The following is a 26,803-nucleotide window of genomic DNA, read 5'->3' on the forward strand; positions in this document are numbered from 1 at the left end:
ATGGAACCCCTTTCATGTAGAAGACAGGTTAGTAAAGCTACCTGCACAACTAGTCTGCAAAGGCAGCTTCGCTCTGTCACTCGGTAAACTAAAACCAGCAGAAGTCAAATGGTTGAACTTTCCCTGCACCAGACATCAGATAACTGCCTCTTAAGGTCAGGAATACAAACAATTTCTCAATTTAATTTCTTTTGGAAGGAAATTATAGCAAGTTGTGGATGACATAAGTTAAGAAGGCCAAAGAAGCACCCTTTAAAAATGCTAAGTGACCTAGTATTTACAGAGTAAGAGGCTCAAAACATACAATTTGTCTGGAGAAGTGAGCTTACAGTCAAAATTAAGAAAAGAGGTCACAGAGGCTGGAGAGATGGCCCAGTGGGTTAGGAGCACTGGCTGCTCTTTCAGAGAAACTAGATTCAAATCCCAGCACCACATGGCAGCTCACAAAAGTCTATAATTCAAGTTCCAGATGATCTCTTTGAAAGTCTGAGGGCACCAGGCATACAAGAGGTACACAGACAAATGCAGGCAAAATATTCACACACCTAAAGTAATAATAAATAATTTTTTAAAAGGCAGTCACCTGCCAACTAATAAAGTGAAGAACAAAATAAAATGTAAGGAAACATTTAATGTAACATATGTGAAGACTAACCACAGCAAAATACTAAAAACCTGAAAAAAAAATCAAATTGCTGTAAAAACCTGAAAAAAAATCAAATTACTGGGAAAGCCAGACAAGAATTAGCTCTGAACCAGGGCTTAGTATCTTGTCACTTGTCCGTTGGTGACTAATTAAACCACATTTTGGAGATTACACATATTCATATGTAGGTTAACATCAAATACAAGCAAATTTGTTTAATTTTGTTTAATTTGTACCTTATATGAGAACCAAAGTTAATTTGATAGAAATTTCATTTATGTTATTTGATGCATGACATGTATTACTGATAAAAGATTACAGCAAACCTCAAGAATTATATGAAAGACAATTTAATATTTTTTAAGTTTAGTATTATACTAGGAAAAACGAACTCATTTCCTTTTCTTTCATCTGCATGTCAATTTAGTTACCTAAAGCTGTAAGTACATCATTCTTCCTATAGGCAAGAGTGACTATAGAAACATCACTGGTTCTGTGGTTTGTAACAGGAGCAAAATTTTCATTCTCACTCATAACCACACCTCTGTGACATATGACTGCTGGACACTGTACAATAGTTCAATAGTGTTAATAAGAAAGTTTTCTATTCAAGTAGGTACAGTATATTACAGACTCATTGAGTCTTTAGCATGATTTGTGTAACACTTAAAAAAACTTTATCAACCCTTATTAAACTTCCTTACTTCTGAGAATTAAAGCTTAATATTAACCCAAATGACTATAACTGGATTCTTTTCCCCCTTGAGACAGGGTTTCTCTGTATATCCTTGGCTGTCCTGGGACTTGATCTGTAGACCAGGCTGGCCTCAAATTCAGATATTCATTTGTCTCTGCCTCCCAAGGGCTGGGATAAGGGTGTGCACTACCATTGGTCAGTTATAGCTCTATAGTTTAAAACATCAATCGAAAAGAAAATTTCTTTTGTTACTTGGTAAGTCCCCTTAGAGAAGAACCCAAGTACCATTTGGCTGTTGAGATGCTGTCAACCTTGGCTATCACTGCCATCAACACTTCACAGCACAACTGTTTGCTTGCTAATCTAAAGTTGCCTCAACTGCACAAACCCCAAGGACACCTTTATTGTGTGAAAACGGACTCTATTTTCAAAACAGCTGGGGAACAGAAAGAAACATGTTATTTCAAAGAAAAGAAACATTCAAGGACTGCTAAACTAGGGGTTGAAACTAAAGAGCAAGGATTTAGCTTATTAGGAAAGAACGTGCTAGAATGTGTGAGGTTAGATGTTCAATCCCCAGCACTGAGGAAAACAACAAAAAGCCAAAACCGAACCAACAAATATGAAGAGCACAAAGCAACAGTCTGGTATGGTCACATAAATTCAAATAACTTGCTCAATCTTAACTGCGTATCAAAGAGGCACTTGCCTTCCCTGGCAGCACAATGACTGGGACAGCAACTGTAAACTAGATCTTGAAACATATTAACTATTTAGACAACATTGTAACACCTAACTACTACAACACAAAAGAAATTGTTATTATGGGTAATCTATTTGAAATACATTTCAAATACGCAAATTTTAAACAAAAGGAAAAAAAATCTTGTAAAAATTCTCTTAGGTACCCAATGACCAATTTCTCATGTAGTTTCTGCTTAAAAAAAAAAAACTAGCTAGAGGCCAGCAAGATGGCTAAGTGCATAAAGGCACTCCGCTTTCAAATCTGATTGCCTGAGTTCAATCCCAGGGGCCAACATGATACAAGGGCAGAACTGACTTCTGCAGATTGTACCACTGTTTTCTAACCTCCCAAAATGTGCTATGGCAGTTGTGTGCGCCACCAACTAAGTAAATGTAATAAAACAAACAAAAATGGCTATAAGCTATTATTTTAGGTCATTGTGTATATTAACACTCCTACAATACTCAACAGCAGAAGAAATTTTGAGACTGCAGCAATACCCTGTGCACATGAACAACACTAAATATGAAAATAAATGAGAAAACAAAAATTAAATTTAATGTAATAAAATAACTATGTATGAGATACAATCCTAGTAGCTTTACATATTCTCTATCTAGGCCTCTCAACTCCATAGATTAAGCATTATCCTCCCCATTATACAGATGAGGACACCTAACAGAGACTCACAAAAGGATCCTACAACTAGTAAAAGAATGTAGTCTCGTCAATTTCTTCTCAAGGTGAAGATAACTTTTTATAAATGTCCTGGAGAAATATAGTAGCTTTCTGTTCATCCTTTACAAGAAGAAAAGGTGGATCGTTCCACTACTGATGTTTATGAAAAAAAAAAATGTAGTCTCCTGTATTTTCATCAGTTCTTCCCTGCAAAGAATTCATGAGACCTAAAAATATCATTGCATAAATTACCTGTTATTATCAAGTTCTCAGAAATATGCTAGGCAATGTATAAGAACTTCACAGAAGAGCTAAGGGAACTTACCTTCCAAAGCTATGTACCACATTTTAAAAAATAATAACACACAAGCAGATTACTTCTTGATCCAAATTAATGGATCTATTTCACTTCGGTATCTACTTACATTATTTTGAGAATATGGCAGATTCCTAAGGTACTATAGATTTCTCCAACCCTGAAGAAATAGTCTATCAAAAGAGTAGACTTCTCAGTTTACTCTAGAAACTAGTAAATCTTAGAAATGGGGTGGTCTGTAATCATTATATTATAGATTACCAGATTCATTAAGTCATACTTTCCTAAGCCAAAAACAGTGGAACTTGAAAAGATGAGCACACTATCAAAGCCTGATGGAATTATAAGAAAATTCCCTAAAATATAGCTAAAGACGAAAAATTTTAATAATGTTTGTTCAGTTAAATGTGTAGCTACATGAACCTTACTGATGCAAGTATTACAAAAAGGGACTTACAGTTTGATTTGAACAATCTTTTTAATGACACAGTGCTCTTGAAATCAAAGACATTTAAATTTAAGGAGTTTCTTTAGCTGGGTGGTAGTTTCTCTCCTCTATAATCCCAGCACTTGGGAGGCAGAAGGTTGATTTCTATGAGACCAGCCTGGTCTACATAGGGAGTTCTAGGACAGCAAAGGCTACAGAGACCCTGTCTCGAACACCATGCCCCCAAAGGCGAGTGTGTGTGTGTGTGTTGGGGGTGGATTCTTTAAACTCACCCATGCCAACTATAACTTTAGTGTTGGGGTATCCGTGTCTCTGCATATTCATTCATGCTGAAAATTCATTTTTTCTTCTACAGAAATTCAACTTATTTAATTAAACTTTACTGTTTTGGAAGATACCTCTTCACCTCTAGCTAGTTTAGAAGGCTTGCTATCTCAGGGCCCAAATCATAGGTCACAACAGCCAGGCCCAATTTGTTTATCTATAAAAGCAAGTTCCAACAACAGTGACACCCTCTCGCACGTAATCAGCACAACAAAACAAAAACAAACAAACAAAGCAGAAATGAGAAAAAAACTTCCAACACACAGGGTTGGATGGGGGGGAGGGGAGTGAACAACATCATAGCCAGCGTCCTGTAGGACCATCAGCAACCAAGGCTCTGACAGTCATTTAACTTTCTTGCTAATTTCTCCACTATGTTTTTTTTCTCGCAGCACAGGCTCAACGAGCTGTTTCCTTATCGGCGAGGGTGACAAATCCCCGGAGCGGGGCTACTAGCCCTGGGTATCTGCGCCGGGCCCGGGAAAACAGCTCCGAGAACGGCCCCAGCTCCAGCTCGGCCTGGCTGTGGCTGCTTCACCCCTCGGTCCTTCCCGGATCTCCGGGGCTCACGAAAGCAGCAGCTGCATCAGGGACGCTCGGGGAACCTGTCCCCAGTTCCCCCGCTAGGCCTCAAGGGGTTGGCGCTGCACATGGCCCCCGGAGGGCCGGCGGGCACGGCGCGGCGGGAGCAGCGGGCGGGCTCGCCACCGAAACCCACGACCCCTGACGGGGTGGCGGGAGTGACGCTGTCGCTCGCTGGCTGCCTGACTCTCCCGCTCCGTTAGCGCTACCGGTCGGCGGGCGGGCGGGGGAGGGGAGCAAGCGCGTTATTCCCGGGACGGGGCGGGGGAGGGGACGACATCGCTTACCCGCGTTACTGAGGAGAAGGAGAAGGAGGAGGCGGCGTGAGCGCGGCGTGGCGGGGCGACGGCGGGGCCGGCTGGTTGCAAGGAAGAGTCTCACGGAAGGGAATTAACCCCATCACCAGCCCGGACACCGGCTCCAGCGGCAGCCGCGGCGGCAGGATCCCGCCCCTTCCCACCACGCACTAGCCCCGCCTCCCCGTTCGCGTTGATGGGTAGCCGGGTCCCTCATACGCTAGGTGAACACTGAGTGACATAACGCGTATCCAATCGTAGTTTGAAAAACCACTTTGGCTCCACCCCATTATCACTGCGAGGCCGCGGGAGAACTGGGCTAAGTCTATCTCCAGCCCCCAAAAGAGAAAGAACCAATCCTTGGCAAATGATCGTTCTTGAAGGACGCAATAGACAACCAATGATGAAGCTGGGAGGTCAGCCATTTTGCCCACTTGTGAAAGAACCACCTTTTCCCACGAGTAAGGACCGTGAGGTAGTCTAGTTCCGGGAGATTTTAGTCACTGGATATATGGAAGGCAGCTATATTTCTTCAGGGAATGTTTGTAGACCTTCTGAGGAGAAAAGGAGAATTTTGTCCGTCATGTGGGAGATGTGGGGAAGGTGTTAGGGATGTGGCTCCTCCCCTTAGCGGTAACGGGTTCCAAGCGGAACACCTGGTTTCTCCAGTCTTAGTGGTGGAGAGCAGGACTGCGGAGTGCTTTGGCTTGTGGAACTACAGTTCCCAAGATGCTTTGCGACCCCCGTGCAGTTTCCTCCACTTGCTTCCTGTCTCGTCTCATGGGAATTGTAGTTCTTGAGAGGTTACCATGCGCCCTTCTTGTTCAGATGGCTAGGGGTAAAGTTTTGAATAATTTGGACTTTCGAATGAGGTCGCAAGGTTCTCGTCAGGTTTTTTCGCCTCACTGAAGGAGGAGAGAAAATATAAAAGAAGGGTGGACAGTTTTCTCGGAACACCACAACAGGGTTTTAGAGTGCTGGTATTTGAACTCACCCACTGTCAGGTCATCCTAACGTCACTTCCGCCTAGGCGAGTACACTTGCAAAAACCTTGGCGGGAGTTGCGGATTCTCAAATTAGCATACCAGTATTGGCGGTCTGGGAGTGCTGTGTGGGGCAAGAGGTGGGAATATACTTTAGTTGCGTTTTAAGAAAAGAGTGGGTAAGAGTCGGGCATCCTGGCTCATGCCAATCACAGCAAGAAGCCGAAAGATCGACGCGAGTTCACAAGCTGCGCTACAAAGTGAGTGTTAGAATAGCTGGGACTGCAGAATTGACCTTGTCTAAAATAAACACACACACACACACACACACAGAGAGAGAGAGAGAGAGAGAGAGAGAGAGAGAGAGCGAGAGAGAGAGAGAGAGAGAGAGAGAGAGAAAGGTGAGATGACATGAGTATAATTTCCGAGCCCCTAATGTAATTTCTTATCCTGATTTTTCTTTCTGCGGACCCAGTGTTTATCAGTTTCGCTCACTAGTAGATTGCACCTCTTTTGAGTTTGTAGAGGGCCCTTTAATTTGCTTTTATCCACTGAACCTGAAGCAGCGTGGGTTTGTATCCTCAGTTTGACTGGAAGGGCTTCAAAGTCCTGAGCTAATTCCTCCTATTTATACAAACACTCTCCAGAAGTTGCCTTTAAAGGAAGAAAGCTCAGGGTTGTTAGACTAATGGAATGGTCCTGTTGCCATTCTGTTTTTGAATAACTCATTCATAATATTAAGTGGTGATCAGGTGACACTTGTATTACTCAAGTGACCAAAAGACATCATCAAAAAGGCTTCAGAATTCACAGCCTAGTAAACTTAGCAAATGAGGCATGCCAGACTGATCATCTCAGGTGTGATGTCCTTCAGAGTCTCTCCCATCATTTTAATGGAGACTTTGTCTTACAACTTTTCTTGTAAATATTTATTGAACACTTAAACTAGTAGTGAGTGTACCAGACTTAAAGGGTTCAACAATAGTACACAGAAAGATAAGGCTTTTAAAAAAATTTTTTGTTGTTGTTGTTGTTTAAAAAGCGTGAGGAAGAGAAAGATTAAACAAAATTAATGTCTTCTAATATCTCCCTAAGCCCAGCATCTTCATAGTCCTGTTTTGTGTGTTGATTTGGTTTCTTCTTTGCTTTCTACTTTTAAATTTAAAAACTGTGATTGTCTATTTTCATTATTTTTATTGAAGTTTTATCAAGTTTGTGTCCTGGTACTCATAAGAGGTGTTTATACACACGAATGAAACTCTTAACTAGTGCAATCCTAGATACAGAAATATATCTGTAACTTGCAGACAGCCAAAGCCGTCTTACTTCCTGTTTTGTTTTGTTTTGTTTTTCAGGACAGGGTTTCTCTCTGTAACAGCTCTAGCTGTACTTTCTCTTTGTTAAGGGGGGAAAAGTCTTTGTTTTTTAATGTGATACTTTTGCATGTGTGAGTGCATATGTGTGTATTAATGAACTCATTGCTGTCGACAGGGGTTTCATCCCTCTATGTTAGCCACACCACTCACAGCTGTTTAGTCCCAAATAAACACACAGGGGTCTACATTTATTATAAACTGACTGGTCTATTAGATCAGGCTTCTTATTAACTCTTATAACTTATATTAGCCCATAATTCTTGTCTGTGTTAGCTACGTGGCTTGGTACCCTTTTTGGCGAGGCAGTCACATCTTGTGTTCTCTGCCTCAGGGTGATGACTGCAGCCTCAAACTTTCCTCTTCCCAGAATTCTCATTGCCCTACTTCTACTTCATGCCCAACTATTGGACAATCAGCTTTTATTTAAAATACCAGTGACAGGGTGCAGACCGTTGTCCCACAGCACATAACCTCCTGTACAATATGCATATAAAGCAGAAGGCGCTATTGAGCTGCATCGCCCCATTGTGGAGTTGGAATTTCTCATGGTGCTTAGCATTATGATCCCTAACTGCTTAGTTGGGTTTTTTTTCATAAACTCTTCCAGAGTAAATCAATAAGTAGTAATAATGATTGAGTCTTTTATCTGAACCAATAATGGGTTAAGTGGGTTTACATATTTCCTGTGCTGCATCTCTGGTGTATTTTGTTGTTGTTACTTTTGTTTTGGTTTTGAGACAGGGTTTCTCTGTATAATAGTCCTGGCTGTCCTGGAACTCACTTTGTATACCAGTCTGGCTTTGAAATCACAGAGACTTCTGCGTCTGCCTCCAGAGTGCTGGAATTAAAGGCATGCGCCAGCAAAGCTCCACTCTGAGTCTTATTTCTGAGTGCTGAAGACAGACTAAGGGCCTTGCACTTGGTGGGTATGTGCTCTACCACTGTTATATGCTCAGTCTTGGTATTGTTTAATAATTGAAGGAATTGGGACTCAACAAGTGCAGTAAGATTTTAAAGTCTCACCCCTTAGTCAAGACGGCCTGAGGCTGAGATATGAACCCAGGTCTGCCGCTCTAAACCATTGCTTCTCAAATGTTTGTGAGTCGTAGAGTTCTGCCTTCCTGTGTCACTGGAGTGCTCCAATTAAAGGCATTCACCACCATGCTCAGCAGAAAGATACTATTTTTTGTTTTGTTTTATTTTTTTAAAGATTTATTTATTTTACCTATATGAGTGTATGTATGTATGTACACCATGTACGTGTCTGTAAGAAGGCATTGGATCTCCTGAAACTGAAGTTCCAAATGGTTTGTGAGCTGGGAATCCAACCTGGGTCCTCTGCAAAAGTGCTTGTTTTTTTAAACTACTGACCCATCGCTCCAGCATCTCAGCAGGAAGACCTGTTTTAATGAAGTGCCTTATTTAAAGCTCAGTGAGTCAACTGTGACAGTAACACTTTCACTTTTTATGGCTACCTGTATTCCATGGTGTAGTTCAAATATAACCTGTTTCTTGCTAATGGCTATTTACAGTTTCCAGTTAGTAAATTTCTTTTTGTTACCATAGTGAAAGCGTATAGCAAAATCTATCATCTTAAGCATTTTTGTCTGTTTGTTTGATTTTGTTTTTTCAATACAGGGTTTCTCTGTGTAACAGTCCTAGCTGTCTTGGAACCAGCTCTTGTAGTCCAGGCTGGCCTCAAACTCACAGAGATCCTCCTGCCTCTGTCTCGTGAGTGCTGGGATTAAAGGCATGCACCACTACCCCCTGGCAATCTTAAGTATTCTTGTTTTGTTTTTGTTTTTCGAGACAGGGTTTCTCTGTAGCTTTGGAGCCTGTCCTGGAACTAGCTCTTGTAGACCAGGCTGGTCTTAAACTCACAGAGATCTGCCTGCTTCTGCCTCCCGAGTGGAGTGCTGGGCCACCACCGCCCAGCAATCTTAAGTATTAAGTGTGGCCTTTCAGTGTATTAACCATTTGTACCTTGTTATACAATACAACTGTAAAATGTTTCTGTCTTACACAGCTAAAATTCTGTTTTCTGTCTTCCCTGACCCCTTGCTTTCTGTTCTAAGAGCTTGTCTTATACCTCATACAAAGTTAACAGGATACTGCATTGTTGTACATTTTGTGGCTAGCTTATTGAACTTAATGTCTCCAGAGTTCATCATGTAGGATATGGTAGGATCTCCTGAATCTCTGGTACTAACACTATGTAAATGAATTCATCTGTTGGTAGGCATTTAGGTTGCTCTTTACTCTTGGCTTTTGTGGCCAGTGCTGCAACTAACATGGGAATGCAAATTCTTTGTCTGTGTGTGTGTGCGCACAAACTGAACTGTAGACTGTGTGTGGAGCTGTGGTAGTCAGTTCTCTCTTACTGTGTGGGGCTTGAGAGCAAATGTGGGTCATTGGGCTTGGCGGCAGTAATGTTTACCTTCTGAACCGTCTCACCTACCCAACTTTTTAAAAGTCGGTTCAGCTGCAGAGCTTCTGTGGTTCCTAGATTGTTCTCCAGAGGAACTATTTCCATTTTCTTTGCTATAGGACTCTTGGAGAGAACCTGTTTCCCACGTATGTGTGTGATTGTGTATCTGTGGTATGCAGCTGCACTCACTTGTGTGCGTGCTTGTGGAGACTAGACTTTCACTCTGGGGTGTCTCCTCAATCTCTTCTCTACCATACTTTTTGAGACAGTGTCTCTTACCCAACCTGAAGCTTCCCATATCATCCTGGCTGCCTTAGGAACTGCCAGGACCCTGTTGTGTTTGATTACCCCACCCACCTCAGTGCCTGGGTTATAGTTTAATTTTATATGGGTTCTGGAGGTCTGAATTCAGGACCTCAGACTTGTCCAGCAAACATGTTACCCACTGAGCCATTTCCTCAGCCCCCATTTCCTGTCTCTTTACTCTGTCGAGGCTGATTGTAAAGTGATGACTCATTAATACAATTTGTATCAATTTGAATCCCCTTGATGCTGAATATGTTTTATATGTATATTGCCTGTTGATGTCTAGTTTTTTTTTTAAGTAGCCTATTACTGTCCTAGCATCATGATAATTTTAAAGAAATACTTCAGGTTTTTTTTCAGTTTTTCACATATTTGGGGAATCTTTTACTCACATTTAAAATTTTCTTTTTAACCTTTAAATGCAATTTTTCCCCTGAAATGAGTTTAAATTACTTTAGTGTTCAAATCTAACAGCCTTATTTATTTATTTATTTATTTATTTATTTATTTATTTATTTATTTTCCGAGACAAGTTTCTTTGTGTTGCTTTGGCGCCTGACCTGGAACTCGTTCTATAGACCAGGCTGGCTATAGACCACCTGCCTCTACTCCCAAGTACCATCACTGCCCGGTTTCATTCTTTTATAGTGTCTATCTGTGATATCAAAGTAATTTTCTCTCTTCACTGTACAAAAAAAAGTATCGTTAATTTTATTCCCATTTTTTTCTAGTTACTTATATTTTTTTTGGTTTAAAGAACACACTTGGGATTGTTTTGTAAGGTGCTGAGAATTTAACATAGGTCTTCAGCTTTCTGTGTCTAAACTAGCTTTTGGTCTTGTTTTTAGATCATCCTCAAGTAGCCTTAAACTCTCTACGTAGCTGATGTTGACCTTGAACTCCTGATCCTCCTATCTCTACCTCCCCAGTGCTAGGGTTACAGGTATGCACTATTCCCTCCTTAAATATTGTCAGATGAGTGTTGATCTGGAAGCAATGCTGTAGAATGGAGAAGTTCAGACTTTTGCATCAGACCAGTCTAAGTCCTGGACTCGGTGTCATCACCAGTCAGTTCTAAGACTTGTGTAAATTACTTATTAGTCCAGAATCTCAATTTTAACATGCAGGTAACAGTAATTTGTCGGTCAGTGATATGGCACAGTGGATAAAGGCACTTACTGCCGAGGCTGAGGACCAGGAAAGTCCCCAGAATTTACATGGTAGAAAGACAATTGGCTCCCAAATGTTCTCTGATCCCTACACAGATGTTGCAGCGCTCTCAAGGGCACACACACCACGGGATAAATAAATGTTAAAAATAAATGCTTTGTAAGTTGTTTTGAGAATTGCAGAGATTTTATAAAATGTCTCAGCATAGTGCCTCCAAGGAAGAGATTAATTATCCAGTAAGTGGGAGTTGATGTGTTACTGGTATATTGGTGAGCATAGCTACCTTCCAATAAATGGTAGTTGTTTTATCTTTCTTCTGAAAACAGTTGCCTATGGAATGGAAGGTGTCTTTGCTTTTAAAGTAATTGACATTTGATATAGCAGCTTAGGAAGCCTTGTGATAAACAAGTCAGAAAATATTATGTAATTCTATTGCAATTGATATGCTATTATATAATGTTAAATTTTGCCAATTAAACATCCCAATTTATTAGATTTAGGATTTAGTTTACTGATGACCTATAAATATAGTTGTATCAGGGCTGGAGGGTAGTTTAGCTGTTAAGAGTACTGGTTCTAATCTTAATCCCTCCGCAAAATGCACTCATATATTATAATTGAATTTAGTGTATATTTGTATATACTACAGTGACTTCTACTTGTAAGCATGCAGAGCACTGTACTAGTCTCTTAATTCCCCCCCCCCCGCTGCTTCTCTCATGAACTCCAGTTGCACACTAGTTGCACACTAGCACTGTGCATGCCTATGGCCACAATTTATATTTTCTCATCCCTTGACCCTCTCCTACCTCTGGACCCAGTATGGTCCTCCTAACCTTTGTTGTTGTTGTTGGGTTTTGTGTGTGTGTGTGTGTGTGTGTTTCAAGTCAGGGTTTCTCTGTAGCCCTGGCTGTCCTTGAATTCACTCTGTAGACTAGACTGACCTTGACCTCAGAGATCTGTCTCTGCCTCTCCGGTGCTGGGATTAAAGCCTGTCCTTTAAAACTCTAAAGAGACAAATAATAGTGAGTACTTAGTGCCAGGAACTTCTGGGTTTTTAACATTAGTAAACAAAACAGAAAGAAATCTTGAGTTGCTGGGTTCACCTACTTCAGAGGCTGCTGTGTCAGCCTGGATGACTTAGTCAGACCCTGTCTAGAAATAAAAAGTAAAAAACTGGAGATACAGCTCAGCAGTAGAGTGCCTGTTTAGCATGCACAAGGAAGAGAATTAATTAAAAGAATTCTACTAAATCTTTCTTTCCCCAAATTTTCCTAGACAATAACTGTTGTTTTATTTTATGTATTGAGACACACACAAAATTCAAAGCAAACTTAGGCCCTACATTCAATCCTTATTACAAAAAAAGCAGAAAAAGCAAAAATACCAATAAACCCCTGCCCTTATGAAGCTATGTCCAAACTAAGAGAAATAAAATAAACAACAAAAGATGTAAACTGTGTAATACTTTGTAAACTCATAGCGGCTATCGAGGAGAAAAAAGGTGGGCCGGGCCAGAGCTATGAGGAGTTAAGATCTAAGTAGAGTGGTTGAGTTATTTATTGATAAATGATCATTTAGAGGAGTGTGACAGATGCTAGGAAATGGTGGCTCAGATCAGACGCGCAGGTATCGGGCAGATCAGCGAGTGCAAAGTTCTGAGACCGGAAAGAACAAGAACAATTAGCATGGTAAAAGCAGGTAAGGCATGGAGAGGTCATGGCAGGGAGTGGGGAGAACACAACACCTTTAATCCCAGTACTTGGGAGGCAGAGGCAAGTGGATTTCTGCCAGGCTGGTCTACAAGAGCTAGTTCCAGGACAGGTTCCAAAGCAACCCAAAGAAACCCTGTCTTGAAAAACCAAAAAGAAAAAAAAAAAGAAAAGAAAAGAAAAGCCTGTGGTGGGACTGGTGGGACTGAAATCTGACTCAAGGCAAGAACTATTCTGAGAAATAACATGATCAGATGGCCTCTTTCAGAGTACCCCACTATCTGTTGTATCGCAAAAAGTTTTAAGGAAAGATGGACACAGGTAATACCAGCTGAATTTTCCTAGAAATTCTGACTAGAGCCAGTGGTGGCTCAGATCAGACAAGTAGATTTGTAAATGATTAGAAGTGGTGAGATTCTGGATATAATTAGAATGTAGAATCAACAGGAGTTGCTGATAGATTGGTGTGGAGTTTGAGACAGAACTCTGAGTACCTGAATGGATGCAATGAATGAAGCAAAGAGAGTTGGAATTCTACTTTTGGAACCTTACAGATGCCTTTTAGCCAGGTAGACATGTCTAGTCAGATATGTGAATCTGAAGTTAAGAAGAGTTCCCCGTGTATAAATGTGTAAATTGTTGTCTGAGAAATAATATTTAAAATCTTGTGTAAGATAACACTCAAGAATAAAGAAAGCTACTAGGAACTTAGCTCTGGTCCAGGAGTGAAATTTAGATGAGAATAATTAACCAGTGAGGCGGGATGAGAACTGTGAGGAAAGAACTCATCACTCTTTCTCAAGATGTGTCTTCCTTTTCTCCCTAAGCCAGGGTTTTTGTATATGCTATACCTCTTCCAAGAACTCTTTTTGATCCTGTCTGCTTTGGTTACTAAGTTTATTATTCAGGCTTTAATTTTAAACTATATTCATATTAAAATTACATAAAGGATATATATGTATGTGTGTTCTCTTCTAAACCCCCAGAGAAAAACAAACAACCAAACAAACAAACACAAAAAACAAGTCCCTATTCTGTCCCAGCTCAATACAAATACCTTCCTACAGACGGTTTTTCAGAGCATCTGTATTTACTACTAGATAGCCAGAGTCCAGCACAGAGTCTACTCTGTGTGTTTACTGAGACTCGTGTTTCTGAATGCACAGTGCTATGGAGTTCAAGAGGTTGGGTGCTAAGCATTTTAAACTATGACTTTCTTTAGGGAAAATATTCTACCTATTAAAAACAGGTATTTTTACTATGATTTAGCCACAAAGCAGAATGTATAACTCTGGCACATTTCCAATGATGAATAGAGGAAATACCTACAACTTTGTCTCACTTTTGCCTTATTTTGGCAATATGGTCTGAGAATTTTGCTATTCTGGATTTTATCATTCTAAACACATCATTTTCTCCTCACCCTCTTTTTGAGACTAATTCACACCATGTAGCCCTAGCTGAGCTGGTGTGTAGACCAGACTGGCTCCCTGCGTGCCGGCACCACTGTGCACAGTGCGAGTGTTACTTTTTAAGAGAATTATTTAAAAGTGAACTCTACTATATCTTTCATTCTCCAAATGTTCTTAGACAAGAACTGTTGCCTCATTTTATATGTTGGGGCACAGGCAAAGCTCAAAGCAAAACTTTGTGCCGTAGTCGGTTCTTTTTTACATGGGGCCTGGAGATCAAACAGGTCCTCAGGCTCGTGGGGTAAAGAATTTTTAAATCACCTGAGACATGCATTCACTGTTGTTGTCATTGTTTTGCTTTATTTTTCTTTCTTTGTTTATTTTTTTGAGACAGAGTTTCTTTGTAGCTATGGAAACTGTCCTGGAACTTGCTGTGTAGACCAGGCTGGCCTCGAACTCACAGAGCCTGCCTCTGCCTCCCAAATGCCAATTAAAGGCATGTGCGTACCACCTCCGCCTGGCGCATTCTTTTTTTTTTTTTTTTAAAGAATTATCCGAGCTGGAATTTTAGCTCAGTAGTAGAGCATTTGTTTAGCTTTAGCAAGTCCTGGGTTTCGTCCACAGCACCATAACAAACAGAAAATAAAAATAATTTGGAAAGCTTAAATGTTATTAGTTTTGTAAAAATCCAGTTGATATATGACTCTTTTTCAGTGTTACGTGTGGGGTTCTGCAATGTGGTTAATAATGACTTCCCCACCCCTTTGTTTGTTGTAGCTCCTTGTATCCAGGCTCACCATGCTGACGGCTGGTAACAAAAACAAGGCTCCTACACCTCAGATTTCATCTTTAACAAGCGAATCATATACGCAGCTGGATTTTTTACCTGATAAACTTAGAGAAAAGCTGCTTCCATTCCAGAAAGATGGCATCATTTTTGCCCTCAGAAGAGATGGCAGGTAAAGTACTTTGATAAGGCATGCTAAGAATACTTTTTTAAAAAAGCACTAAAAAGCCAACCTCTGTTTAATCCATTCTTTCCAAATATCTCAAATCTTTGTATAGTCAAAGTGATTGTAATGAAATAGACTTTATCCATAAGCTGTAATTGACCTATACTTGAGGAGGAAATACATTGAACAATACTGTGCTTCAATTGCATTTGGTTTATTTATGCTTGCTGTACAGATATAGCAATGTGTACTTGTTGAGGTCAGCTTGCCAGAATCACCATGTGAGTTCTGGGGATCAAACTCAGGTATTCTTGTATCTTTTTAAAATTGTTTTGTTTTTTTGAGCTGGTGTCTCTCTATATAGCCCTGGATGTCCTGGAACTTACTATGTAGAATAAGATGACCTCAAACTTAGAGATCCGCCTGCCTCTGCCTCCCAAGTGCTGGAATTAAAGGCGTGAACATATTAGTTTAGTTCCAGCTAGGCGGTGGTGGCACACACCTTTTAATCCCAGCACTCGGGAGGCAGAGGCAGGTGGATCTCTCTGAGTTCGGGGCCAGCCTGGTCTGCAAGAGCTAGTTCCAGGACAGGCACCAAAGCTACAGAGAAACCTGATCTGAGAAAAAAAAAAAGATACTGGTGTTTTTCCTATTATGTGCATTTGTATTCATGGCTATAAATGGTACCTAAGATTCTTAGACTCTTTTCACCTTATCCCTATCTCTTTCCAGTCTTTCCTAGCTAAGCATCTCCTTTGCAGATTTACTTTGGTAAGGGTTAGATCACTCTATATCCACGATGTCTGTGTTCAGGTTTCAGTTGCAAATGCCATCCAAAATTGGCACTTGATAGCCTTTAGCTTCTTTAGTTAGTTAGCCGTTGTTTCTTTGTGCTTGTCCCTGAAAACTGGGTAGGAAGCGCATGTTTAAGTCTGAGCCACTTACTCTCTGTGGTCTTGGCGTGCTTCTTTAACAGCTCACCCTTTGGCTTTACCAGCTAGAACGTGCCTTTGTATTCCCATTACTGCAGCTGGGACAAATGATTCCCTTGCAGTGCTCAGCCAGGGCCTGCTTCCTTTAGTGAGCTAATCTTAGGAATTTCCAAACACTTGTCCTAAGACTGTTAACCATTCCTAGAAAAATATAAGTCTGCAATACAGTGAGAAAACTAAGAAGTGAGCAGTTTACAAAGCTAAATTCATTCATTTTGAAGGTGTGGTGGCATGTACCTAAAATTCCAGCACCTAGGAGACATGTGAGTCAGCCCTACAGACCCTTTCTCAAAAGAAAAGAAAACCAAATAAAAAGCGGGTCAAACATGCATTTTTAAGGTAGAGATTTTTACCTTTCTTGTAATTAGAATTGTCCTTTTTTTGTTTGAGTAGCTAAAATTTGGATTGTATTATTTAGCAAATGAAAGATGAACAGTGTTGTGTTGGTTTCCTGTGAACTTTTTGTTTATTGGACCTCGAAATATTTTTTTAAATGAATAAGAAAATAGAATCTATTCAACAACAAAAGAGAGCTTTGGGGTGAAGAACTATGCTACCGGTGGCTCACATCCCACAAACACATGAGCATGTATGTGTTTAAAGGAGCTTCGAGTGGCTAGGCCAAAATGTTACTAGTGTAAATATTGTGATTGTATTAATGGGTGAGCGATGAATTCTGGTAAGTGTAGTTTTTATTGGCGGCTATTCTAAGCATTTGAAAATTTTTGTTAAGTGAATAATATTAAGTCATTCCAAATCTTATTTGTGCAATATCTTCTAATTTGAAGTGTTTGTCTCTGGAATTTTGCATTCTCAGAATAATTCATTTTCATCATGCTTTCCTTTTATTTATCCCATTTTGGGTTTTTGAACATAGAAAATTTGTGTTTAGTGTTTGTTGATTCTAGCAGGTTCTCAGGCAGTACCTCATCATTTCCCTCCCATCCTCTCTTTTTCTATAATTCCAGCTAGCCTTTTACTTCAAAATCTTTACTCTATTTTTAGTAATGTTTTTATACTCTCTGTGTGCTAGATAATACCTTTGCTTTGTTCGTTTGTTTGTTTTGTTTTGTTTTGAGACAGGGTCTCTCTACGTAGCCCTGGATTTCCTAGCGCTCACTATGTAGATCAGGCTGGCCTTAAACTCACAGATGTTCACCTGCCTCTTCTCCTGAGCGCTGGGGTTAAAGGCATATACAACCGTGCCTGGCTAATTAATGTCAATTTTTAGTTTTTTTTCAAATTTATTTATTTATTATATATACAATATCCTGTCTACATGCATCTCTGTGGGCCAGAAAGGACACCAGATCTCATTACAGATGGTTGTGAGCCACCATGTGGTTGCTGGGAATTGAACTCAGGGCCTCTGGAAGAGCAGCCAGTGTTAACAAACTTATTTAATTTTTTAAAAGTCGTTTTTCTTATTGATCTATAGTGTACATGTAGAAAGGTATACAGATTATTTACGCAAAGTTTGTGAGATTTTTCAGTGTAGTCATCTCACAGATAAAAAAGAGAGCATGATCCCAGAGTGGTGGCACATTTGTGTAATCCCAGAACTCTGGAGACTCAAGTATAAGAATTGTGAACTCCAGGCCATCCTGGGATGTATATTGTACCATCTTTCAATAAAGACAAAACTAATAGCAAGAACCAGATGGTGGTGGTGCACGCCTTAAATCCCAACACAGAGGCTGGTGAATCTCTGAGTTTGAGGCCAGTTTGGTATATAGAGTGAGTTCTGGGACAGCTCCAGCTATACAGGGAAACACTGTCTCAAAAAAACCAAACCAAACCAACCAACCGACCACCAAACAAACAAAAACAACAATAATAGCAAGAAACTGTCCTCTTGCCTCATGATTCCTACTCCCCCTTCATCTTCAAAGGAACACTGTCCTGACTTCTAACACTGTGGATTGCTATCTCCCCATTCATCTACAATTAGGTGTATTGAGCTTTTTAAATTAAAAAAGTAATGATTTATTTGTTTGTTTCATTTAATTGATGTATATGAGTGTATTGACATCACTGTCGTAAATCAGGTTCCTTTTTCTAGGTGCGTGCTGCCTAACAGAATATTCTGCCAGGATGGAAATGTCCTGCACATAGACCATTCCAATCAATACCCATTTAGCAACCCGTGGCTATTGGATCTAAAAATGTAGCTAATGCAAGTAAAATGTACATTTTAAATTTTGGCTGGCTTGAATTAATTCAAATTTAAATCTGAAGAGTCATGCGTATCATCTGGCTATGATGTGTTATAATGCAGTTGTACATTTATTCTATGTATCTGTTAGGAACCTTCTTTTTTAAATTTATTTTTTAGTGTGTGTGTGTGTGTGTGTGTGTGTGTGTGTGTGTGCAACTGCATATGCCCACGCATGCCTGGAGGTGAGAGGAGACTATTAGATATCCTGCTTTATCATAGTCCTTAGAGACACTGCCTCTCAATGAACCTGGAGCTAGACTGGGAGATAGTAAATCCAGGCAATCCTCCTGTCTCTGTCCCCAATATCTCTGAATTTACTAATGCACAGTCATTCTTGGTCTTTTATGTACTTCTGGGCATTTGAACCCAGGTCCTAATGCTTATAGAGCAAGTTCTCTTATCCATTTAGCTATCTCTTTAGCCCACCAATTTTAATTTTAATTGTTTTATTTTTATTTATGTATATGCTTGCATGTTTGTGTATATAACATGTGTGCAGGTGCCCATGGTGGCCAGAAGAGAGTATCAGATTTCTTGGAGCTGTAGTTAAAAACAGTTGTTAGCTGCTTGGGTGGAGGGAACCAAATTCAGGTCCTTTGCAAGAATGGGAAGTACTCCCAACTGCTGAGCTCTCTCTCTAGACTTTATTTTTAATATTAATATTAATTTCATTTATTTTAATTTTTATTAATCATTACTTTTTTTTTTGGTTTTTCGAGACAGGGTTTCTCTGTGGCTTTGGAGCCTGTCCTGGAACTAGCTCTTGTAGACCAGGCTGGCCTCGAACTCACAAAGATCCGCCTGCCTCTGCCTCCCGAGTGCTGGGGTTAAAGGGGTGTGTCACCACCACCCGGCCCATTTATTTTAATTATTAAGGAAGGCACATGTGCTATTACATGAGTGTAGCGGTCAGAGAGCAACTCTGTGGAATTGGTTCTTTCCTTCCACCTTTGTGTATAGATGGGTTCGAGGGATTGAACTCAGGCCACTAAGTTTGCATGGCAAACACTTTTGCCTGCCCTAGTCCCCAGTTTGGTATCCTTCCACTTCCCAAACAGTTTCCTTTTTACTTTTCATGTAGAGTCTACATATGATCTTTATCTTTTTCAGTTTTGCTTACTTTGTTTAACATGGCAATACCCAGTTTCATCCATTTTCCTACAAATGACATATTTTTGGTGTTTGTGATTTAATAAAATGTGCTTAGTATTACATATTAATAATAATAATATTTTTATAGACCTCACTTATTTTACCATTTCATTTGTTTCTGGGCATTTGGGCTGATTTTGTGGCTTGCTCTTGTGAGTAGTGTTTCAGTAAGTGTGAATGTGTGTATATCTGTCCTGTCTGCTGTCTTTGACTTTTAGTTCTGTACCCAGATGTGGTCGGTCTGGATCATATGGGCTTGGAGTTTTAGTTCTGTAGAATTTTATTTAATTGACTGATTTTGAGAGAAGATCGCACTATGTCTGTCACCCAAGCTGGCCTGGAACTTGCTGTGTAGCCATGACTGAACTCAATCTCACATCCTCCTGCCCTGCCTCTGGTGTGCTAGGATTGCCGATATGCACTGACTGTCTTTTAGTACATTGAGGAGCCTCCATAGTCATTTCCACAGTATCTGCACGAATTATATTCCTACTAACCTCGTGTAGCTCTTCCACGCCCTGCAAGTCCTCGACACCTCGACAGCCTTTGATTGCTTGATGACAGACAGTCTGTCTGTCTGGTGCTTTTCTTTTCATTTCTTTTTTTTTCTTTTCTTTTCTTTCTTTTTTTCTGGCTTTGGAGTAATCTGATTGTGTGTGTGTGTGTGTGTGTGTGTGTGTGTGTGTGTTTCCATCTTTCATTCACAGTCCCACAAAGGAAACTTTAATTCTTGCCTCTTTTCCCACAAGCCCATAATTTCTGTAGTCTACAATGACTAGATCTTCTATATCAACTACCACAGGTAATCCTAGGATTGTTTTAAATTATCTTTCTGTTGTAATTTTTCCTATATTCCCACTCTCCAGAAGTTTTAATTGGTATGGTTTTCTTTGTTCTACTTTTTGACTTTGCATTCACACTAAAGATTCTACAGTTGTTACCTGTATCAGTATCTTTTTAAAGAATCACATTCATATATTTATTTTGTTTGTGTGTTTGCATGTACATGCACCACAATGTACTAACCAGGTCAGAGGACAACTTTTGGGACTTTTGTTCTCTCCTACCACTATGTGGCATCTCCGGGATCAAACTAGGACCATCAGGCTTGGCAGCAAGTGACTTTACTCACCGAGCCGTCTGGCCAGCTCCCAGTGATGTCCTTGTCCCATGCTTTACTCCTCGGACTCTGTTTACATCTATGTTAGACCTTCTGTCAGTATCCTTTATATCCCCTACTCTGTTTTATTTTTAGATTTTGCTTTCTACATATATAAACATATGAATGTAGTTGTGCCCCTATATTTACTTGCTTGTGTACATTTCACATGACGAGGCCTCCATAGACCTAGTCTCTGTGCTAGAGACTAGCATGCGTGTGTGCTTACCTTCTCTCTAGTTTGCTACCTTTTAAATACTCTTGTCCTGAGAAAGAAACTGTTGGTGTTTGTGAAACTAAAACCACTTGGTTTTTGTTGCTCACATGGGAGAACTGTATTATTAAATATTCTCTACACAGAGCAGTTGCCATCACACCAGGCTTTGGGAAGTGTGATGGAGACATTCAGAAAAGGAATGTTTTAGGATTGGCTGGGTTTCTGTGTCCAGCTCAGGGATTAGCTGACTAATGTCAGGGAACAGTTAGTCCTTTCCTTTCTTGCAATTAGAGAATAGGAGCATTGTGAACCTTGCTCTTAATTTCAGCAGTATATTTTTAAATCTAGCATATCCAGTACAAGTCTGCTGTATCTTGTTACATGCCATGTTTTAGTTCTGTCTTTATTTCTGTATATATTTAGAATTTTATTTATATATTGGGGGCTATTTTGTTTTTTTGTTGTTCTATATGTTTTATTTCCTAGTGTTCTAGTTTCCTTTGTGTTGCTATGATGAAGCAGTTTGACTGAAAGCAATTTACAGAAGGAAAAGGTTTATTTGAGTTATATTTCCAGATCACTCACAGTGGGCTGGGCTCTCCTGCATAATTAGTAATCTCTCTTTCTCTCTCTCTCTCTCTCTCTCTTTCTCACACACACACACACACACACACACACACACACACACACACACATATGCACACATGCACAGACCAATCTAATCGGATAATCCTTCGATTATAACCCTTCTTAGGCAACTTAAGGATGTATCAGCTTGACAGTGAAAACTGACTAGGAAACCTAATGTTTTTTCTGGTGTCATAACTTTTCTCAGTAGTTAAGAATCTTAATGTGTAGAAAATTCAATGATTAGTAAGTTCTTTTTTTGTTTTATTTTTTGAACAGGATTTCTCTGTGTAGTCCTGGCTGTCCTGGAACTTGCTTTGTAGACCAGGCTGACCTTGAACTCACAGAGATCAATGCACCTGTGTCCCAGGTGCTGGAATTAAAGACCTGTGCCACCACCACCTGGCTTGGTTACTAAATTCTCAGAATGATGATTAGCAAAACTTAGTTCTTCCCTTCTTTCCCAGGTCAGCTATGTAACGTAAATATCAAATTCATTTTCAGGGAAACTTGGGGCTGTGATTTTGATTTTTGTTTGCTAGCCTTGAACTTTCTATGTGGGTAAGGGCAGGTCTTGTCTTTCTGACCTGCCAACTCTCTCCTAAGTGCTAGTCTGTCATAAGTTCACTACTTTATCTAGCATTTTACAATTCTGAATTTTGATTACCAAATCATGCCAGATGTATTTGGTTTTTTTCAGGTAATGTTCAATTTAATAAAATGCTCAGGCTTTCTGTGTGTACTTATTAAGGTTCTGATAGGTTTTGTAACCACAGAATGTGTCCATTAAACACATTATGCCTGTTCCTAATCAACTCTTCTAAATTTGACAACCCTGTTCTGACTTCTTTCACCACAGTGCTTTTCTTTTTAATTTCATTTTTGTTTAGTGTATACAGTGTTTTGAGAAAAGCCCCCATAGGCTAATATTTTTGAAGACTGTGTTCCCAGTAGGTGGAGTGTTTAGAAATGATTGGAAGGTGTGGCCTTGTTGGAGAAGGTGTGTTACTAGGGGTGGGCTTCGGTGTTCCTGAAGTCCACGCCAGCCCCCGCCCCCGTGCACGTTTTATGCTTATAAATCAGATGTAAGCTCTCAGTTACTGTCCCATGCCTCTGTGCCATCATGCTTCTCAACGTGATGATCACGGCTTAACCCTCTGAAACTGTAAGGAAGACCCCAGTTAAATGCTTTCTTTTATAACATTGGTCCTGGTGTCTCTTCATAGTAATAGAAAAATAAGACAGCTAGCTCCCTAGCTTTTCCTCCATAGTGATCAGTGTTTCTTTCTCACTTCCCGTTTTGGCAGTTCAAGAGCATAGTGTGCCTTAGTGGTAATCCTTATGCCTCTCTTTTTCTTGATTTTCTATTGCCTAACATTTTCTTTATTTCTGTAAATTTCAGCTTATTTATTTCTTTTTTTTAATATTTATTTATTATGTATACAGCATTCCTTCTATGGCCAGAAGAGGACACCAGACCTCATTACAGATGGTTGTGAGCCACCATATGGTTGCTGGGAATTGAACTCAGGACCTTTGGAAGAGCAGGCAAAGCTCTTAGCCTCTGAGCCATCTCTCCAGCCCCCGTGCTTATTTATTTCTTTTGCTTGAAGCAGTGTCTTATGTAGCTCAGGCTGGCCCCAAACTTGTTGTGGATAAATTCTAATCCTTTTGCCTTGTCTTCCAAAATCTTGAGATTATAGGAAGCTGTGATTCGAATGCCTGTAAGCTGCTGTTTGAGTTGGTCACACCCTTTTTCCAAGAAAAAGAAACTAAGACACCCTTCACACTTGAAGGTGGCAGCCTTCTATCTGCTTTCAAAACTTTGCTGAAATGAAGACCAGTGTTAACAAAGTCAGTTACTTGATGATACTGATTATTAGCAATTTGTTTTACCCCCAGTCATTTTTTCCCAATTATGCCCCTAGCCAATGTATCAATTACATCACAAATAAGATCATCCACTTGGTTGAAAAATCAGTGCTGAGTCCTGCACAGATTATTGGCTGAGATCCTCACTTCATGTCAGTCTGTTCTGCACTAAGACTTTTAGCTCGTTTTCTGCTCCAGGTCCTCGCTCTGTAACGTTCTAGACCCGAGAGGATGTACTACCTCAGACCCCCACCTGTCCTTTCCTGTTCGGAGGGTCCACTCCTGCTCTAGGAGTGGTCTCCACTGGACCAGCCGCTGCTGCCAGCTCTCCAGTGCTCCATTTGGTTCTGCCTTGGGAGCTGCACTGATCAGAGCAGGCACCAGGAGACTGGGCTGAATTGCATTTCAGATATTTATGTTTATCTGTTCTGTCTGCTGACATTTCATTTATCAATTTTTCCGATAGTCACCTGAGCTTCTGCTTTATCTCTCTTTGGTTATAGAGGCACATGCTTCTCTATGTGTAAATTCATGACTAAGTTTTTAATTAAATCTTTATCTCTCTCCAGGCAGTGGTGGCACATGGCTTTAATTCCAGCACTTGGGAGGCATAGGCTGACAGATCTCTGTGAGTTTGAAGCCAGCTGGTGTATAGAGTGAATTCTAGGACAGCCAGGGCTACACAGAGAAACCCTGTCTTTAAAATATATATATCCATGCTAACATTTTCTTAAAGTTATTATTTTATTTTAAAATATTTTATTTAAAAAAGAGGAAGAAAAAATAAAAAGAGGAAGAAAAAAATAAAGTAATAGAACATGAAAACAAAAATTAAAAACTTATTATTTTTAATTTTTTCAAGACAGGGTCTCACTGTATTATAGTTCTGGTTGTTCTGGAACTCATTGTATAGACCAGGTCAGACTGACTTTGAACTCAGAGAGATCTGCCTGCCTCTGCCTCTCAAGTGCTATTAAAGGTGGGTGCCATCATACCAGCCTGAATTTTTTTTTTTTTTTTTTGAGAAAGGGTTTCTCTGTAGCTTTGGAGCCTGACCTGGAACTAGCTCTTGTAGAAGAAGCTGGCCTTGAACTCACAGAGATCCACCTGCCTCTGCTGGGATTAAAGGCATGTGCCACCACCGCCTGGCTTCTATTACTTTATTTTATTTTTGGTTAACTTTCCTCCCAACACCATTTAAGGAGAAATATACTTTTCCTGATCCTATAGCTACAAGAGCATCTTGCAGAGGGCACAGCTGTGGTCTATACTGACTCCTCTTCAGTATATTACTTTTCTGAATGTTTAGATCCATTAACTATATTCCTCCTGAGTCGAAAGAAATGGATGCTTCTAGAGCAACTAGGTCAATAAGATTCCTCTTATTTGTGTCATTGAACTTTGCACCTCTTCTTTAGCCAGATTTGGTCTAGGCACATTCTGGCTTCCAGTCCTGCAGTCCTCTGTTATTGTGAAGTCTCTGAACTTGGTAATGGTGGAGACTCTAGCTTTAAGACGTTTTTAAGTTTTTATAATAAATAACACCTATTTTTTCCATTATGTGGGTGTGTGTATGTGTGTCTATGTACATGTGTGCATGAAAGCATACAGTGGCATTTGTGTGTAAGTCAGAGGATAGCTTGTGGGGATTGGTTCTCTCCTTCCGCTGTATACATCTTAAGAATTGTACTTACATCACCAAGCATGGCTGCAAGTACTTTTATATTGAACCAACTTGCAGGCCATATTTAATATTGTTCTAACTTATCTTCCTGTTTTGTCATTTTCAAAGATAATGTGTAACTGCTTCAGATCTTTCCTCCTCTGCTCCACCATGCTCAGTATGAAATGAACTATGGAATTATTGAACAGCTACTTCTGTGTACATATTTAGGCTTATATGTGTGTACTTGTGAGTATATGTGATTGAGAAGCAATGTTTGAAGTTTTTAGCATACAGTTGAACAAAGTTTCGTAGCTATTGTTTACTTACATCTGAGGCAATAGATGAAGCCTGCTTGTCCTGAAAGTTGATACAAGGTTTGATGGCGTATCTTGTGATTGTTGCCTTCATTCTTAGCTGTTGTGTGTAGATATCATCTGACATAAAATATATTTTCATTTTTCTGCAAATACTGGTAGGATAATTTATTTTTATTTCTCTGTTTACATGGAAAAGACTAACTCTTGTTCAAAAATGTAAGTGAACCATTTGTAGTAACTTAGTGTCCTGGAATGGACCACTGATGATAATCTAATTTCTATCATTGTTCTCCTTTTTTCCTAAAACTGAAGTTTTCTGCTATATTTAGCTGTAGTGCTATAATCCTAATTTGTTTGGTGTAAGACATATTCAGTTTTGAAGCATGTGGTGATTTTGTTACAAAAAAAGATTCTTTGTTAAATTATTTTAATATCAAGGCATTAATTTTCCTACTTATCATTTGAATTTAATAATCTAAGGATAATTAGGTAAATATGAGTGGCATTCAAGTATGACTCTTAATTTGTGGAAGAAGTAAGTTTTTAAAAAATGTACTAGTTGATTACATACAGTCTAACCGTGTCATTGATAAGAAGCCAAATCTTGGCACTCTAAACAATTTGTTTTGTAGAGTGAATTCATTATTTTCCCAGGTCCCTAAGCAGAATAGAACTTTATAGAGTATCTGTTGAGAGATTTGGATCCCAGTGTCAGAAAGTATTATTGATGCATATGTCAAAAATTGTGTGTGTGTTATATGCATATATATACACATGTTTGAGGGTGCTGTACCCGCATTGTGGAGTCCAAGCATCAGCACTGGGTGTCTTTCTCATCACTCGCCATCTTGTGTTTTGATACCGTTTCTCATTAAACCGGGAATTCACCATTTCTGCTAAAGTGGATGGCCTGTAGCCTCCTGCTCCCACCTTTCCGGTACTGGGATTATAGACATGCTCTGCTCGACTTGTTTTTTTATATCAGTACTGGGGTTCCAAAATTAGATCGTTATTCTTTTAGAGCAAGCACTTTACTTACTGAAATCTCCTTAATTCCTATAATTCTCCATTTTTGTTTGTTTGTTTGTTTGTTTGTTTGTTTATTGAGACAGGGTTTCTCTCTGTAGCTTTGGTACCTGTCCTGGAATGTGCTCTGTAGACCAGGCTGGCCTCAAACTCACAAAGATCTGCCTACCCCTGCCTCCCAAGTGCTGGAATTAAAGGCATGTACCATCACTGCCCAGCTAATTCTACTTATTAATAAATTAACTTAATAATGTTTTTAAATCTCCATTAGATTTTTTCTTTTACATCTAGTTAGGAAATAGTCTTCTTTAACTCTGTAGCCTATAAATTTAAGGAATAATATTAAATTATATTGAACATAACATAGTTTTTGTTGAAAATACATATAAGAGCAAAATTAGAAAATTACACATTCGCCCAAATGGCTCAAATGTCTATATATAGAGATATAGATGTATTGTTCCAGTAAAGATGTGAAAGTATAG

At 39.6% G+C, this 26,803-nt stretch overlaps 1 protein-coding gene and 1 non-coding gene across 3 annotated transcripts in view; both read left to right on the forward strand.

Moving 5' to 3' along the window:
• The first annotated feature begins 2,800 nt into the window (after window positions 1–2,800).
• Window positions 2,801–2,928, forward strand: LOC125406799 (small Cajal body-specific RNA 24). The gene has a single exon (XR_007234019.1).
• A 2,269-nt stretch (window positions 2,929–5,197) lies between these two features.
• Window positions 5,198–26,803, forward strand: part of Zranb3 (zinc finger RANBP2-type containing 3) — a 148,442-nt gene continuing 126,836 nt past the window's right edge. Inside the window, exons 1-2 of one of the 2 annotated variants that reach the window (XM_087906571.1) lie at window positions 5,198–5,975; window positions 14,897–15,078. In XM_087906571.1, coding sequence (XP_087762697.1) covers window positions 14,918–15,078 — 161 coding nt within the window. In that variant the 5' untranslated portion in view covers window positions 5,198–5,975; window positions 14,897–14,917. The remainder of the gene's footprint in view (window positions 5,976–14,896; window positions 15,079–26,803) is intronic. The other variant, XM_087906572.1, reaches the window with a different exon arrangement.

The sequence above is a fragment of the Myodes glareolus genome, chromosome 5 (genome assembly GCF_982192425.1).
Source record: "Myodes glareolus chromosome 5, mMyoGla1.1, whole genome shotgun sequence".
NCBI lineage: Eukaryota > Metazoa > Chordata > Mammalia > Rodentia > Cricetidae > Myodes > Myodes glareolus.